The sequence below is a fragment of the Centropristis striata genome, chromosome 17 (assembly GCF_030273125.1).
Source record: "Centropristis striata isolate RG_2023a ecotype Rhode Island chromosome 17, C.striata_1.0, whole genome shotgun sequence".
In the NCBI taxonomy this organism is placed as follows: domain Eukaryota; kingdom Metazoa; phylum Chordata; class Actinopteri; order Perciformes; family Serranidae; genus Centropristis; species Centropristis striata.
Window position 1 is genome coordinate 9357012 of NC_081533.1, and position 14900 is coordinate 9371911.

Sequence of the window (14900 nt, forward strand, 5' to 3'; positions counted from 1 at the left end):
TCCGTTCAAGGACTGTTGGAAAGTTTAAATTACAACTAGGGCTGGGCAATATATCGATATAAAAAATATATTGATGTATTTTTAAATGTGATATGGAATTAGACCATATGGCATATATCGATATAGTTAATTTTTTATATATAAATACTGCTCTTACTAGGGTTTGTCATATTTAGTTATTTTGTAATGATCGTTATTTTTTTTCTCATATAAATATATTCATTTCAGAAAAAGATTACCCTATTTTATTTCATAGGCTATTTTATTTAAGATATTTTTTTATTTAAATGTGCACTTTATGGAGCTTTGATTTTTTTAAAAAGGTACTCCTGATGTTATACAGTATTTATGTTCACTTAAATAAACAGTTTCAGTAAAATTACTGGTGACATGTCCTATTTGACTGTGACTGAACATTTGCTGTCATTTTGCGATAAAAATATTGAGATATATTTCGTATTGATATTCAGCCTAAACATATCCGGATTTGACTTTTGGTCCATATCGCCCAGCCGTAATTACAACAATAATGCCTGCTTTTACAGTTTCTTTCTGTGATGATCTGTGTATTTTTGGCAATCTTTTTAAGAAAACATACAGTATGTTCAGAGAGTTAAATGGCTCACAACAAGGTTTGCACATTATTTCGAGTAATTGGGTCATGATTTCAGGAAACAGACCTTGGTATTTTTATTTTATGGTTTAAACACCACAAGCTGAGTGCAAATTGAGTTCCATTATATGCAAGAGAAGGCAGACATTTCTAAGGTGCATATCTAAAACATTTGGCAACTCACTCCTTAACAAACCAGTTTGAAACTACTGCAAAGAGGAAAATGTATATTTTGGACTTAAGTGTGAACTTAAAACTGTATAATTTGACAACAATAAATAGAAAATCAGATTACTTCATTCACCTATTTACTTTATTCAAAAGTATTCAAACAAGATGAAAAAAACAGTTTTTAGATTATATTTTTTACACAGTCTCATCCTAGCTGTTCAAAGCTACGATATCCTCCATCTTCTCAAACAATCCCTCAATCACAGAGTTGCTCCTCTTGCTGCTGAGCACGTGATACCTGCCCCCGCACCTCCCCACCAGCCCCAGCAGCTCCCCGTTCCTCAGGATGTGCTGCTCTGCTCTCTCCCCCAACATCTCCCCCCACGTGAACAGCACCAGCGTGCGCCGCCAAATGTCTTCCCCGAGCAAACTCACGTGCTCCTCCGCCGCTCTCTTGTACTGCTGCGTGCAGGTCAGGAAGGCCGGCATGAGCAGGAGGACCACGTCTGGTCCCGGGTGGCACCAGGAGACGCAGTCCAGGATGCTTTTGCTTTGCTTTGCGTCGCTCCGATCCGGTCCGTCTTGCCACTTCAGACCGAGCGGTTCTGCAACGGCTAGTTGGCGTCCGGCTACCTGACCTCTCCAGGTAGAGCCGTTGGGTTTGGCGGCCTCTCCACACAGGATGGTGACCCCTCCTGGGGAGCGAGAGGACCAGGACTCCCCTAACACCACCACCCTTAGATCTGACCCTGTACGGCCTTTGTTGTTTAACCGCCTGTGACCCTGACTTGCAGATAAAAACTCAAAATCTCTAACGACCTTTGCCCTTTCCAGATCCTCTCTACCTTCTGTCCTCCTCGTCCCTTCTCTTCCTCTCGTCTCTTCCTTTCCCTCAGCAGTTTTTATCTCTTCTAGATGACAGTTATTGCTCCCTGCAGCTGACGATGCTGTTTCCATCCTCTGATCTCCTCTATCTGACTCTCTTCCTCTTCCCTTGTCCCTTTTCTCAATGACCTCGTCTTCTGAACTCTCAACCCCGTCCGTCAGATCGAAAGAATTCCTCTCGTGCACTTCATCATCAACCTCATATTGTCCGTTGTCGCTTTTGCGCAACCTTTCCTCTCGTTCTTTCAGATTCTGCTCCCATTTGTTCAGTTTCTTAAGTGACTCCTTTAATTTCTTCTCCTTGGCGTGAAGTTCCTCCTTCAGCAGAGCCAAGTCTCTCCCCATCTCGTCCAGCTGCTGCGTTGTCCAGTTCACCTGCTCGTTTTGCACCTGCAGCTCTGACTTCCAGTTGAGCAACCCCTGCTCCTCATTCCTCAAGTAATACTCCCTGTCTTTGAGCTCCTTCCCCTGATCTCTCAGCCCTTTCACCTTCTCCTGAAGATCTTGACCGTGGCAGTTCAGCTCTTTCTGTTTGCCCTCCAGAGCTCGAAGCAAGCTCTCCAGCTCTCTTTCCCTTTTCTCGATGTTTTTCGCTCTCATGCTCGCATCTTTATCCTTTGTCTCCTGCTCTTTTTCCTTACTTTCTAACTTCACCTCTTTTTCCACAAGCTCTTCCTCTTTTGCATCAAGCTCATGTCCTCTTTTCCTCAACTCCTCTTCGTTTCTACTCAGAACCTGCTCCCTTTCCCCTACTTCTTTTTCCTCATCATTCATTCTTTCTTTCTGGAAATACATCTCATTTATCCTCCTTTCTGCATCACTTTCTCTCTCTTTCATCCTTTCTATCTCTACTTGCAGTGTCTTATTTGCCTCCTTCAACCCCCCGACCTCCACCTCTCTCTCTTTAAGAATACTCTGTATCTCTCCCTCTATGCTCCTCACCTGCTCTTCATATCCCCTGAGATGCTTCCTAACTTCTTCTTCGCTCTCTTTCTTCAGCTCCTCGCACATTATTTTGAGGTTCTCTGTCTCCTTCCTCAGCTTCTCGTTTTGCTCCTGCAGCTCCTCAACTCTCCTCCGACTTTCCTCGTATTTCTCCGTGACTTCCTCTGAGCGATTAACTGCACAATCCCTCTCCTCCGTGATGGATTCTGCGCTCTCGTTCCTCCTCGCAATCTCCTTTTCGTACTCCTGAATCATGCTCGTCATCTCCTTCTCCATCCTGCCGGTGAGCTCCTTGAGCTCCGACTTGGTCTGCTCCATCGTTAGCCTCAGTTGGGCGATCTCTTTCTCGTTTTCTCTGTCTCTCTGCCTCAGTTCTTCATCTTTCTCCTGAAGTTTTTCCATCATCTCAGCCTCTTTTTTCCTCTCCTGCTGCTGTATATTGATAATACTTGCGGTTTGGTTTTTACAGCTTTCTCTCAGCTCTTCAATTTCTTCTAAGTAGTTTGCACATGTCTCCTTCGCCTTGTCAATCTCACTTTCTCTCTCTCCGAGAAGACACTGCACTTGTGTTATTTCATTTGTTTTCTCGTCAATGATTTCTAACAGTCTCTTTAACTCCTTCTCTCCTTTCTCCTCCTTCTCTCTCCATCTCGTCTCTGTCTCGTCGGCCTGTTGTCTCACACTTTTCATCTCAGCTTCCTTTTCCTTTAGTTTTCTCTCCGTCTCGTCTAAAAGCTGCACTTTCATCTCCTCCATCTCTTGTTCTCTGTCCTGCAGCCGCTGCTCTGCCTCTTTCTTTTGACTCAGAATAATTTCTCCCCTCTCTTCTTCTTTCCTCTGCAGGATTTCGTCGATATCCTTTATATGCTGATTCAGTTTCTCTATCGTTCTTTCTTTTTCTTGGAGTTTTTGCTCCATCTGTTTCTTGTGGTTTAAGTAATCTCCCTCTCTTTGCTCTTCTGTCTGCCGCCATTGTTGCTCAAGCTCTCTAAAATGTTCTCTCATCACTTCTGTATCCTTCTCCTTTGCCTCTAGCCTTTGCTCCATCTCTTTCTTGTACTTTAAATTATTGTTTTCTTTCTCTTCCTTTTGTTCCTTCATTTCTTTCACAATAATTTTAATCTCCTCTATCTCTTTCTCCTTCTCCTCCAGTCTTTGCTCCATCTCTTTCTTGTAATTTAAATGATCCATCACTTCCTGCTCCTTTTGTTGCAGCTTTTCATTAATTTCTTCAACATTCACCTTCATTGCCTCAACTTCTTTTTCTTTTTCTCCCAACTTTTTCTCCATTTCTCTCATGTAATTTATAAGATCAATTTCTTTCTCTTCCTTTTGTTCCTTCATTTCTTTTATATTCTGTTTGATCTCCTCTATCTCTTTCTCCTTCTCCTCCACTCTTTGCTCCATCTCTTTCTTGAGATTCACGACAACTCTTTCTTTCTCCTGCTCACTTTCTCGCATTTTTTCTCTGATTTCATTATCGTGCTGACGTTTTAACTCCTCTATCAGTCCATCTCTCTCCTCCATCTGTTGCAACATGTATTTTCTATGATTTTCAGCCATCATTTCCTTCTCTGTTTCATTTTCTAGCACCGCGTCTTCTGTTTGGGCGAAATGCTGTTGCTCTAACTCTCTTATCTGTCTTTGTCTTTCCTGCAATTGTTCCTCAATTTTTTCTGCAAACTGTACTTTCAGCTCTTTGATCTCTCTTTGTCTTTCCTCCTCCACATCCCTTATTTTATCACCGTACTGCTTTTGGACCATTTCCTCCTTCTCTTTCACTTTTCTGTCTATTTCCTTCTCGTGTTCAGCTCTCCTCGCTTCCATTAGTTTTTCCATTTCGTTCATTTTTCCTGACAGTTCTTCCTGATGCTGCCCTTTTAACACTTCTACCTCTTTTTCTTTCTCTTGGATCCTCTCTGCCATTTCTTTTTTGTAGTTAATATCATTTGTTTCCTTCTCTTTTATTTGGACAAGATACCTTTGCTCTAACTCTGCTATCTCTCTCTTTTTTGCTTGTTTTTGTTCTTCTCTTTCTTTTGCAAACTGCTCTTCCAGCTCTGCAATCTGTCTTTGTTTTTCTTTTATTTCATTGTCATGCTGTTGTTTGACCCTTTCTGCATCTCTCAACTTCTGACTAACTTCTTTTTGATGATGAACTTTCATTGTCTCCATCATTTTTTCTATTTCACTAATTTTTCTCTCCGTCTCTTCCTGATTCTGCAGTTTTACGCCTTGTATCTCTGTCTCTTTCTCGTGCATTTTCCTCTCTATCTCTTTCTTGTGTTGTGATTTAATTTCTTCAACTTTCATCTCCATCATTTTTTCACATTTCTTTATGTTATCGAGAGTTGCCTGCTCTTCCTTTGTGGCCTTCAGCCTCATTTCTTCCCGCTCTTTGTCTTTCTCAAGCAGTTTGATTTCCATCTCTTGCTTTAGTTTTTCTTCCATCTCGGCCATCTCCCTGTCTTTTTCTTGTTCTTTACTCCCTAGAACATCTTCATGGTGTCTTTTATTCTCTTCCATTTCTGCTTTTAAAGACTCAACTTCTTCCATCCACTCGGCTATCTCTTTCTTCTGCAGCTCTATGTTTTCTTCCAGTTTCTTAACCTCACTCATCCACTCTTGTTCCTTCGCTTTAATGGTGTCCTCCCTCTGTTTTCTCTTGTGTTCGTTCTCCACGCTGGCACGCTCAAGGTCGAGCAGCTTCAGTTGCTGCTCGTCAATTCTCTCTTTCAGCTCCTCGATCTCTCTCTCTCTTCGCTCCAGGTTGAGCGTTGCCTCGTCCTTTTCTCTTCTGCTCTGGTTTAAAGCCACGCGGATTCTCTCGTTTTCTATGCTCAGATCCTGAATTTCTCTCTCTTTATCCTCTGTCAGCCATCGCATCCTGTCCTCCAGCTCCCCAATATCATTCTTTCTCTCGTCCATCCTCCTGTCCTCTTCCTCCTCTTCTTCCCTTTGAACGTCTGCCTTCCCGGGCGATTTCACCTTTTTCTTCCTGTCGAAAAACCACCTGATTCTTTTCATCTCCCTCTCCCTCATGTTTTTCAACTCGTCCTCCTGACGTGACATTTTATCTCCCATCTCCTTCAGGCGCTGGTTGAACTTCTCGTTCCTCTGCCGGCTCAGATCTCTCACTTCCTGAACCAGGCCGGAGAAAGCCTCGCACCTGTTCGTTGCCGCCATCTTTTCCACCTTCTGCAGGAGCTCTGTCACTTTACTAGAACCTCCACTTCCCTCCGCGCTGCTGATGACGTGGTACCTGCCCCTGCACTTCTCCAGCAGCCACTGGAGGTCCCTGCCTCCGCTCTGGATGTGCTGCTCGATGTCCACCCCCTCCCGGAGCTGATCCCCGTGTGTGAACAGCAATATCGTGTGTCTCCAGACCCCCTCGCCCAGAAGCTCCAGATGTTCCCTCACATGTCCAACCCTCACCAGTGTATCCACCCTCAGAGTCAGCAGGAGCGCGTGGGGCCCCGGAGGACACAAGGCCACACTACTGACAATCTCCCTCTTCACCCTCTCCGGTGTGGCGCCGGCGACGCCTCCCTCCCAGCCCGGAGTGTCCACCACCGTCACCAGCCGCGTGGCCACCTCCGCCTGCTGCCGGATGCACTCCTCTGTTACCGCCCCGGACTGGAAGAAGCCCGTCTTGCCCAGTATGGTGTTCCCGGCAGAGCTCTTTCCAGTTTCTCGCTCGCCCAGGAGAACCAGTCTGACCTCGTGTAAACGATGGGGAGCTTTGGAGAACGACTGGTGGGCGTCGAGCTCCGAGCCCTGAAGATCATCTCCTGGGAGGAAGAGAGGGTACACATGTTTTGTTTTGTTTTGCCATACAAAGTTGATGGTAATCTATTTTTTGGTGGCTAGAAAACAATCGACGAAAACACAGCTATTAATTTGGGCAACAAACTTGCTGGCTTAAAGGAGCAGTGTGTAGGATTTAGTGGCATCGAGCTGTGATGCTGCAGATTGTAACCAGCTAAATACCCCTCCCTTTCCAAGAATCCAATTCTCACTCTCTTTTAGCACTGGTTTCATCTCCACCAACTCCTAAAAGAAATGCCTGGCTCTTAAGCTATTAAGCCTCAAAAACACCCTCTAAAACCTCAGCATTGTTTCAAAACCACCTCCCAAAACCTGAGAGTTTTCTGAAATACTCCACAGACTGTCAACATTTCCTATAATAATTTATTTCTCAGCCTCTGTAGCAGATAGAGACATGAAATGAAAAGCATTAAAAAGCTTAAACCATTGGCTTTAACTGTAGAGCATTGTCTTTTTCCTAAAAGTCATTAAGATTTTCTTTTTTAAATCTATAAACAACAACAAAATAATGATAAATGTTTTGGTTTTTACCCCTTTTTGCACACATGTATTTCAGTGAGTCTCTTCGCATTTCATTGGTTACATTTTTAAAAAAACAAGACGAGATCATTCATAACACGCAAACTTTGCCTCTGGTCTAAATGTGTAGAGGAGCAGTGTGTAGGATTTAGTAGCATCTAGCAGAGATGCTGCAGATTGTAACCAGCTGAATACCCCTCCTCTCACCCCTCCCTTTCCAAGGACACAATATTCACTCTCTTTTAGCTCTGTTTTCATCTCCACCAACTCCTGAAAGTAATGTCAGGCTCTTAAGTCTCTAAATGCTCAACTGTGTTCACCAGTTAGTCACAAACTTTGCCCATTCTGTTGTTTGGTGCTGGACAGATAGTGTTCAGTTGTTTTATCAGAGTTTTTTTTGTCTGAAAACAAAAAGCTCCCTGCTGCTTCTGGAAGCAACACTGACAGTGGTTGCTGGCGATAAAAAAAACCTTAGTTATAAGAAGTTAAAATGCACAAAGTCGGATGGTAATTATTTTTCTGTTTGACATGTTACTTGCTTTAAAAATAGGATTATTTGGGTCAATGATGATATTGTGATTATTTAATAATTATTCATTGCCTTTGGAAATATCGTGCATTTATTAAACTTCCAAGAAAAAACTTTAACAGTAGATTTTATTAACCATTTGATAAAAAATGTAAAAGAAAATAAGAAATAAGTAAATAAAAAACCAGATAAGTTCTAGTGCACTGCCTGAAGCTACTAAAACCCCTAAACATATATTCAACATTTTTGTAAATTATATTTAACATATTCCAGCCAGTAACTCTGTAAAAACAGGCGAATGTGCACAACTGTAAAGGAAAGGAAGGATGTGTTGGACTTATAGACCCCTTATTAGATCACGTCACTCTAGCGTCACACACACAATTCGCACACACATCGGTTGCAGAAGGAACCAGAAGTTGGCTTTATTTCACAAGATAACTTTAATCTCAAAAAGAGTTGTAATCTGTTCTGAACATGTCGTGTTGTGCAGTTGGCTTAAAAGTCTTAATTTTTTCTACATTTACATATACATTTTTTTATACTTGCCTATCTCCGAGTGACAGGTTGTTATAATAATGAGACACTATTTCGACAGTAAAGTAAAGAAAAAGTCCTGTGAGAAAGTACTTTTTAACTGTTGGTCTTCATCACAGTGTTCTTATTGTCTGTACGTTTTTTTCTTGCAGCTGACATGCACACATTGTCAATGTTTGTATACAGTAAATTGGTCTATAATACAGGACAAAACATTATTGTGAAACTGAATGCATCACAATAATTGTTTTATCTTGATTATCATGTTTCTAAAATTAGATTAATCGCCCAGCCCCATCGATGAATGCAGCTTTAAACATTTATTTATATTTTCCAAAGAGAAAACTTTCAGCATGGTTCCTCTGCCTAAATGTCACATGATTTCATGTATTTGAAAGAGGAGTTACTAATGGAACAGACTGAAGGACTCACTCATCAGAGCAGCTTTGATGGTCCCTCTCTGCAGCTGCGCCTCCATCTGCCTCTGCTTCTTCCTCCTCTCCCTCGCTCTCCTCTTCCCGTCTGCATCCAGACCCACCAGCACCGTATTATCCATCTCAAAGTGACCGCTCCTGCTTTTCTTCCCCGCCACCATCTCCTCCAGCTTCCTTATCAGCTCTTTAACCTGCGCCTCGTCTCCTTTGCTGAGGTTATTCACGACGTGGTATCTGTTCCCGCACTTCTGGAGGAGCCTCTGGAGCGCCGGGCCGCTGGTCAGGATCCGCTGCTCCATGGAGCCCAGGCCTAGTTCGTCTCCTCTGGTGAACAGCAACATGACATGCTCCCAAACTCCTTTCCCCAGCGGCTCCAGGTGCTCCTCTATCTCCCTGATGTAGTCCTCAGTTACCGAGGCGCAGGATCGCCCCACCAGGAGCACGGCGTGGGGTCCTGACGGGCACAGAGACACGCTCCGTAAAGTCTCCCTCCTCACCCAGTTGGGGGTGCTGTTGAGCGGGTAGTACCACTCCCACCCCGGAGTGTCCACCACCGTGATTTTCCTCCCCGCCACATCGGCTCGCCTCTTCACACACTCCTCCGTGGGCTTCCCACTCTCGAAGCCTCCTGCTACTCCCAGGATGGTGTTGCCCGCTGCGCTCTTCCCTACTCCTTTCCTGCCCAGGAGGACCAGCCTGAGCTCTGAGAGCACCGGAGGGGCGCCGTGGGAGGCAGGAAGGTGCTGTGAGTCCATAGCGGCCTGCAGACTCTCATCTGTGAAGAAAGGGAGAAGTACTTCCTCAGTGCAGCGTACCGGATAAGCTGAATGACACAAAACAAAGAACAAAATCAGTCATTTAGTCTCTACTTTGCACTTTAAAACATAAGTGTTAACTGTTTTACTTGCAGCTAATCTAATCAAATAGTCCTGAAATACATAAACATTTAACTGCATTTTTAAAATACTTCTGTATAAAAAGAATAATAGAGCTCTCACCGCCGTTCGTCACGATGACTGGACTGCAGTTCTCATCCGTCGTGTCCATCACCTCTCTCTCTCTCTGTTTCTTCCTCTTCCTCTTTTTGGTTCCTGTGTGTCTTTTTAGGTGGAAAGTTTCTTAACCATCATTGTGAAAGGAAACAGAGAAACCCTCATAGTGAGTTGAGTAGTTTGTGCCGAACAAACTGAACTCAGAAAGTGGAAGACCTGTCGCGTCACATGACCTGCCTGTGGTTTCTAACATTCAAGATGACAGGAAGTTTAAAAAATGGTGAGAGTCTCTGCCACCTAAAGGTGCACATGCTTGCACACAAATGCACATGTGCATGCAGTTTCAAGGATTCATTTATGTACGGACATACAGAAGATATAGATATATATTTATATGTGCACGCTGAGGCACACATGCAGGCTTTATGAGAACTGCAGAGCTCTTTACCTTCAGTCGCTGTCCTGTGGTTAACATGTGGCACTTCTGTTTCCTGGACCCACAAGCAGAATGAGACTGAGCTAACGCGTCCTTGTGGTAACAAGTTCCTGCCTCGATTTAGACCGTCATATTACTTTAAAGGGCAACAGTGAGCAGACAGCAGGCAGAAGTTTGTTTTTACAAAGGCCGAATTATTAAGTATTTCAGCAATATATCATTTTTTTGGATAAATATTTTAACATTTTTGGGGATCAAACTGTCATGTCATATTCAAACTGAAAGTAACACCAACAAATGAAGAAGAGCACAGCCACAAGACAATAACATACACTTTATGTTCCTCAGTTTTATCACTGTTTCATTTTAAACTAGTTCCTTATATTATGCAAATAATGCCCACAACACGTTTTAAAGTATGCAAAATACTTACTATTATTAATATTTTGCTTAATATGCTCCCCCTCAAAAAAAAAAAGAGAAAAAAAACCTCTGAGAAGAGGCTGGAATCACATCTACTTTTTCTCCCTTATTGAGAAATTCTGGATGTGGCCTGCGCCTTTAACAAACGATTCTCACGCTCGACTGGTGAAAAGCTCTGCAGCCTCACAAGTCTTGTTTCCATCAACAAGTTTCCATGTGAATTTTGGAGATTCGCCTGAGAAAAGCTTGATGGAAACATCAAAATTCTATAAAACTTTTCAAAATGCGCATAAAAGTTTTTACGCTCACTTGAGGTGTTTTTGTCCTTTTTCGAAAAATAGTAAATGCGATGAACGGGAGATAGAACCGTTTTTTATGAATAAGTTCTGACGTTGCGAACATTTAACTAACATGACTCATCAGCTGTTTCCTCTCTGACATGAAAGAAAAATTATAAGTTGCCCAATTGAATACAACTCCTGAAGACTTATCTCCATTTTCTCTGGTGGGTGGCCAAAGTTTTCCGATTAGCAAACTCTTTTTTCTCTCTTCTGCTACTGTTTACTGACAGATTAGCCTATAGCAACACATTATACTGCCATCTGCTGACCAAAGTACATTTATGCACCTTTGTTTATTCGTTCTAAACCAGTTGATGGAAACGTCACTAATTCTAATTTTCTTTAATCTGACATTTCAAAATTTTGCTTCAATGTTCGATTCAATTTAAATGAGAACGCGGCTAGTGTCTGCTGACTGCAAAGGAAGTTTTGGCCTCCTGTGAGAAGAAATATTGGATAGTTTGAGCCTCCAGACTCAGATGAGGAGTCTGTTCTGCACTAAAATCTTATGTGTAGTTAGCATCTTTGTATGTTGTTCGCTTATTATCTGGTGACTAGAAGTGGCTGACACTGGGTTAGTGTTTGTGAAACATACTATAATATCTGCTATGATGTTACAGTGTGTTTTTGCTCTCTACTGATAAAAATAGATTTTTTTTTATGTTGATCTAGTTTGAATCTCAGATTGTAGGGAAGTGAACACATATCTTCCCCTTGAGTTGAAGAATGTAAAAACCATTCAACTCAGATACAACTCAGTATTGTAATAGTCAAACATTTCAGACTTTAAAAAAATACATTTTTGAGTGGAGTGGGACTTTAAAGGTTCATTCTTGACCTTTGAAACAGGAGTAATGAGAATAATCTCACCATAAGGTACATTTAACAATTGTTTTTTGAGCATTAAATTGCACTTTTACTGCATTAAATATGCTTATAATGCTAAATAGGAGGACTTAAAGTAAAATGCAGCTGTCCATCACTTTTGGTTTTCCGTTCTGTACATCCCTTTTATGCAAACATGAGATATTTTAACCTCCTCTAAGTATAAGGTAGTAAAACCTAAATAAACATGTGTGCAAATAAGAGCAGAACAGCCAAAGATTGATGGATTTCTCAGAGTGATACATTTATTTTCAAACAGTTGCTGTATTGTGTGAAGAGCCAGTTCTCTTTGACCATGCCTGCCTGCTGTCACTGCTTCCCCTGGCTGCATACATGGTACAACATGTTCTCATGTGAAAACACACACACACTCACAACAGCACATTAGATCATGCCGTCTTTATGATTCACCCTTTCCTTCAGCACCAGTCAGGGTTAATAAAAACAAACCCTGTTTATGGAAAGGACTGAATCAGCCGTATTGATTTGGCGCCATTAACACGAGTGGAGTTGTTTTGAGGTCTGCTAAGTGTTCGCTGAATATTACCATGATGGATGCCTTTTCACATGTGTGCTGCTTTTTGTAAATGTCAAATGAATTACTTTTTATTGGACTCCCTGTACTCCACTTCTCTCCAAACGTGAGTCTGCCTGGCACCGAAAAGACTCCATATCATGAATAAAAAACAGCCCCAAAAATTCCACCAGAAGCGCTTAAAAACTCACAGTTGTTCTTTTTAATGTAGCACAGAAATTTGCATTGGAATTTGCTGATTAGTTTGCCCCTGAAATTAAATAGTCAATCAAGAAGATAAGTGGTGGAAATGGGCAACACAGAAACATACAGAACGGTGTTTCCTCTGTAATTTTATTCAGCTGTGGAGCTTTTTTGGGGTATTTTTAGCTGACTTTGAATCAGTTTTAAAGTAATGATTGTACACCCAATCATTTTTAAACATTAGAAGCTTTTTGCTTTAGTTGGAAACTAAGCTGTATTTTATGTTAATGTTTTTGGTAGTACTGATGGAAAGTCTTTCTCATGGTACAGCAGATGATTAAATGATCGAATGAAAAGGACATCTTGTGCACATCCAAAGTAGAATCTGTTATTTTGGACACATTTCTTGCTCTTTATTTCCCTTCAACACAGCATGGGTGCCAGTATGGAAAAGAAAAGTTTGTACATGCTGGAGTGAGGGCAGGAAGTGGTCTCAGTAGTCAAGTAGTAGTATAACAGGAAGTACTGTCGGAGTAATAATAGCAACAGTGAAGTAGAAGTAGTAGTGAGAAATAATGGTGGTAATATAACATAGACTAGTGCTGATACTGTAACTGCAACACAATACGTAGTAATAGTAGCACTAGCAATTGAAGTATTAAAAATAAAAGTGTAAATAAAAACCTACAGTCAGATTTGATTGCGGCTCACTACATTCAGCTGTTTCTGTGTTATGGCACCAGAAACCATCTGTGAGTCTCCAACTTGATTACTTAAAGGTACCCTCTGAAGTTTTTGACCACCAGTAGTTCTGTGGGAGGTTTTCACAAGTTACATTTATGGAGTTTGAGTTTTTTGTGTGTGGGGACATGCAGCTTTTGATGATGTAATAGGTTTGTGGACTTCTTCATGTCAACTTCCTTATTTTCTAGCCTCATTTACTGTAAAAACATGTTTAGAAATGTTTTCTCTCTTTTTATCAGGATGCTTATAGATCAAATTGCAACACTTTCTTTTTATGAGCCAAAACCAAAACCAAAGAACACATCAAATTTATATTTCCCAAAGATAGTTCGATAGTCATTTTTGGAAGTTCCAGTCACACTTATGTACGTTCAAGTGTTCATTTTCTGGCAATTCTGGCTTATTTACTTATTTAATGCCTTAAAAATGGGTGTAACATCATGATTGACAGCTTGCATTGTGCTCTGATTGGTTTTGGCCAGAAAACTCGATAGTGAGACTCAATACCATGCAGAATCTGGCTCCAAATGACACCTCCAGCGCCATATGGCAGCTGAAATATCTGGAATATTATTATTATTATATTGGCCTCAATTTTTTTTTTGTGAGGAAAAAACTGTAACAACCAACCAACCAACAAGTCAATATGTGTATTTAAGAAGAGTAAGTTTGCTTAATGTAAAGAGTCTTTACATCCAATATACTTTCTGACAATTACATACCACGGCAGATCAAGTTACGTCCCCTTATGATAATAAACCATAATAAACGTGGGTGATTAGGACCGGATAAAGGTCCAATATGTTGGACCCCATAGACTTAGACATTGCTACCTTATTACCATTACACCTGAAAATGTGGGTACAAAAAGTCTCATTGTTCCCCGTATTCCAGCGCTATTCCTGAGCTAATTTTGCCACAGGCCTTTGTCAGCATCCTGAATTAGACCAGTGCACTCTGCTCTATTCCAGTCACTTTTCACAAGTTCAGCATGAGTTCAGTAAACAAGCATTATTAGTGAAACTCCAATTATAAGTTGCCTGCCAGGAATTACCAACTGAAGTGAGACACAGGAGCCTCAATGAAGAGGCCACAACAGTCAGTGTGACCTAACTTCCCAAACTCATGCCCTCCTTATTTAGAGCAGAGGCTAAAACCCCAAAAAACAGGAAGTGGAGAGGGCGTACCATTGGTGGAGCAGTGGGAGTACCCTACCTGTGTAAAGATAACACAAACCAAAACCAACACCTCAAATAAAAGCATCACACTTGCAATGTGCCACCACAAACCATCAAAAGAGAGTGGACATCCAGCACACTGACCACAACCTGCACAACGAAAAACAAGAGGCAGAATTAAAATAATATTCCAATCAACCCTGAAATGAGATAAACAATTTTAAAATAGGCATCAGTCCAAGCTTTTCCTGTAAACAAGCAGCAGTTTAAAGATGGTGCAAGATAAACATGAATCATCGGCACGCTAATTTAAAACATTATGTAACTTTTACCAGATTAACCGACAATTACCTTTCTACAGCTTCTTCAATAAAAGTCATGGCAGACCCACAGACAGTAATAATGATGGCTGTGTTAATGGGAAACTTTTTCAGATTTTCAACCAGCTTCATGTCAGTGCAGTGTGGGTGGAATATGCAGATGAATGGTGTGTTGCTTCCCTCCATGTTGCCAGCAGCCGGAGATCGATGCTCATTTTGTAAAAGTTCGCTGGATGACGCATTTCACATAGTTGATGGGTTCCACTTTGCTAATGACAACATGAAAGAAAGCCAAACTCTAGTCATCTGTATATGTACTACCCACACTGCAATGGCACAAAAGCTGGTTCAAATTTGGCAACGGTTACCTTTAAGTAATTGTAATTTATCTTCTGGGGAATA

General features: G+C 41.5%; 1 protein-coding gene across 1 annotated transcript; it reads right to left on the reverse strand.

The window, feature by feature from the left end:
- Positions 1–210: 210 nt before the first annotated feature.
- si:dkey-185m8.2 (trichohyalin) lies at positions 211–9527 on the reverse strand. Its single transcript, XM_059355127.1, has 3 exons — positions 9460–9527; positions 8460–9284; positions 211–6405 (listed from the first exon to the last, which is right to left on the reverse strand). The coding sequence occupies exons 1-3, from the start codon at positions 9506–9508 to the stop codon at positions 995–997; spliced, it is 6285 nt and encodes a 2094-aa protein (XP_059211110.1). The 5' UTR covers positions 9509–9527; the 3' UTR covers positions 211–994.
- Positions 9528–14900: the final 5373 nt, after the last annotated feature.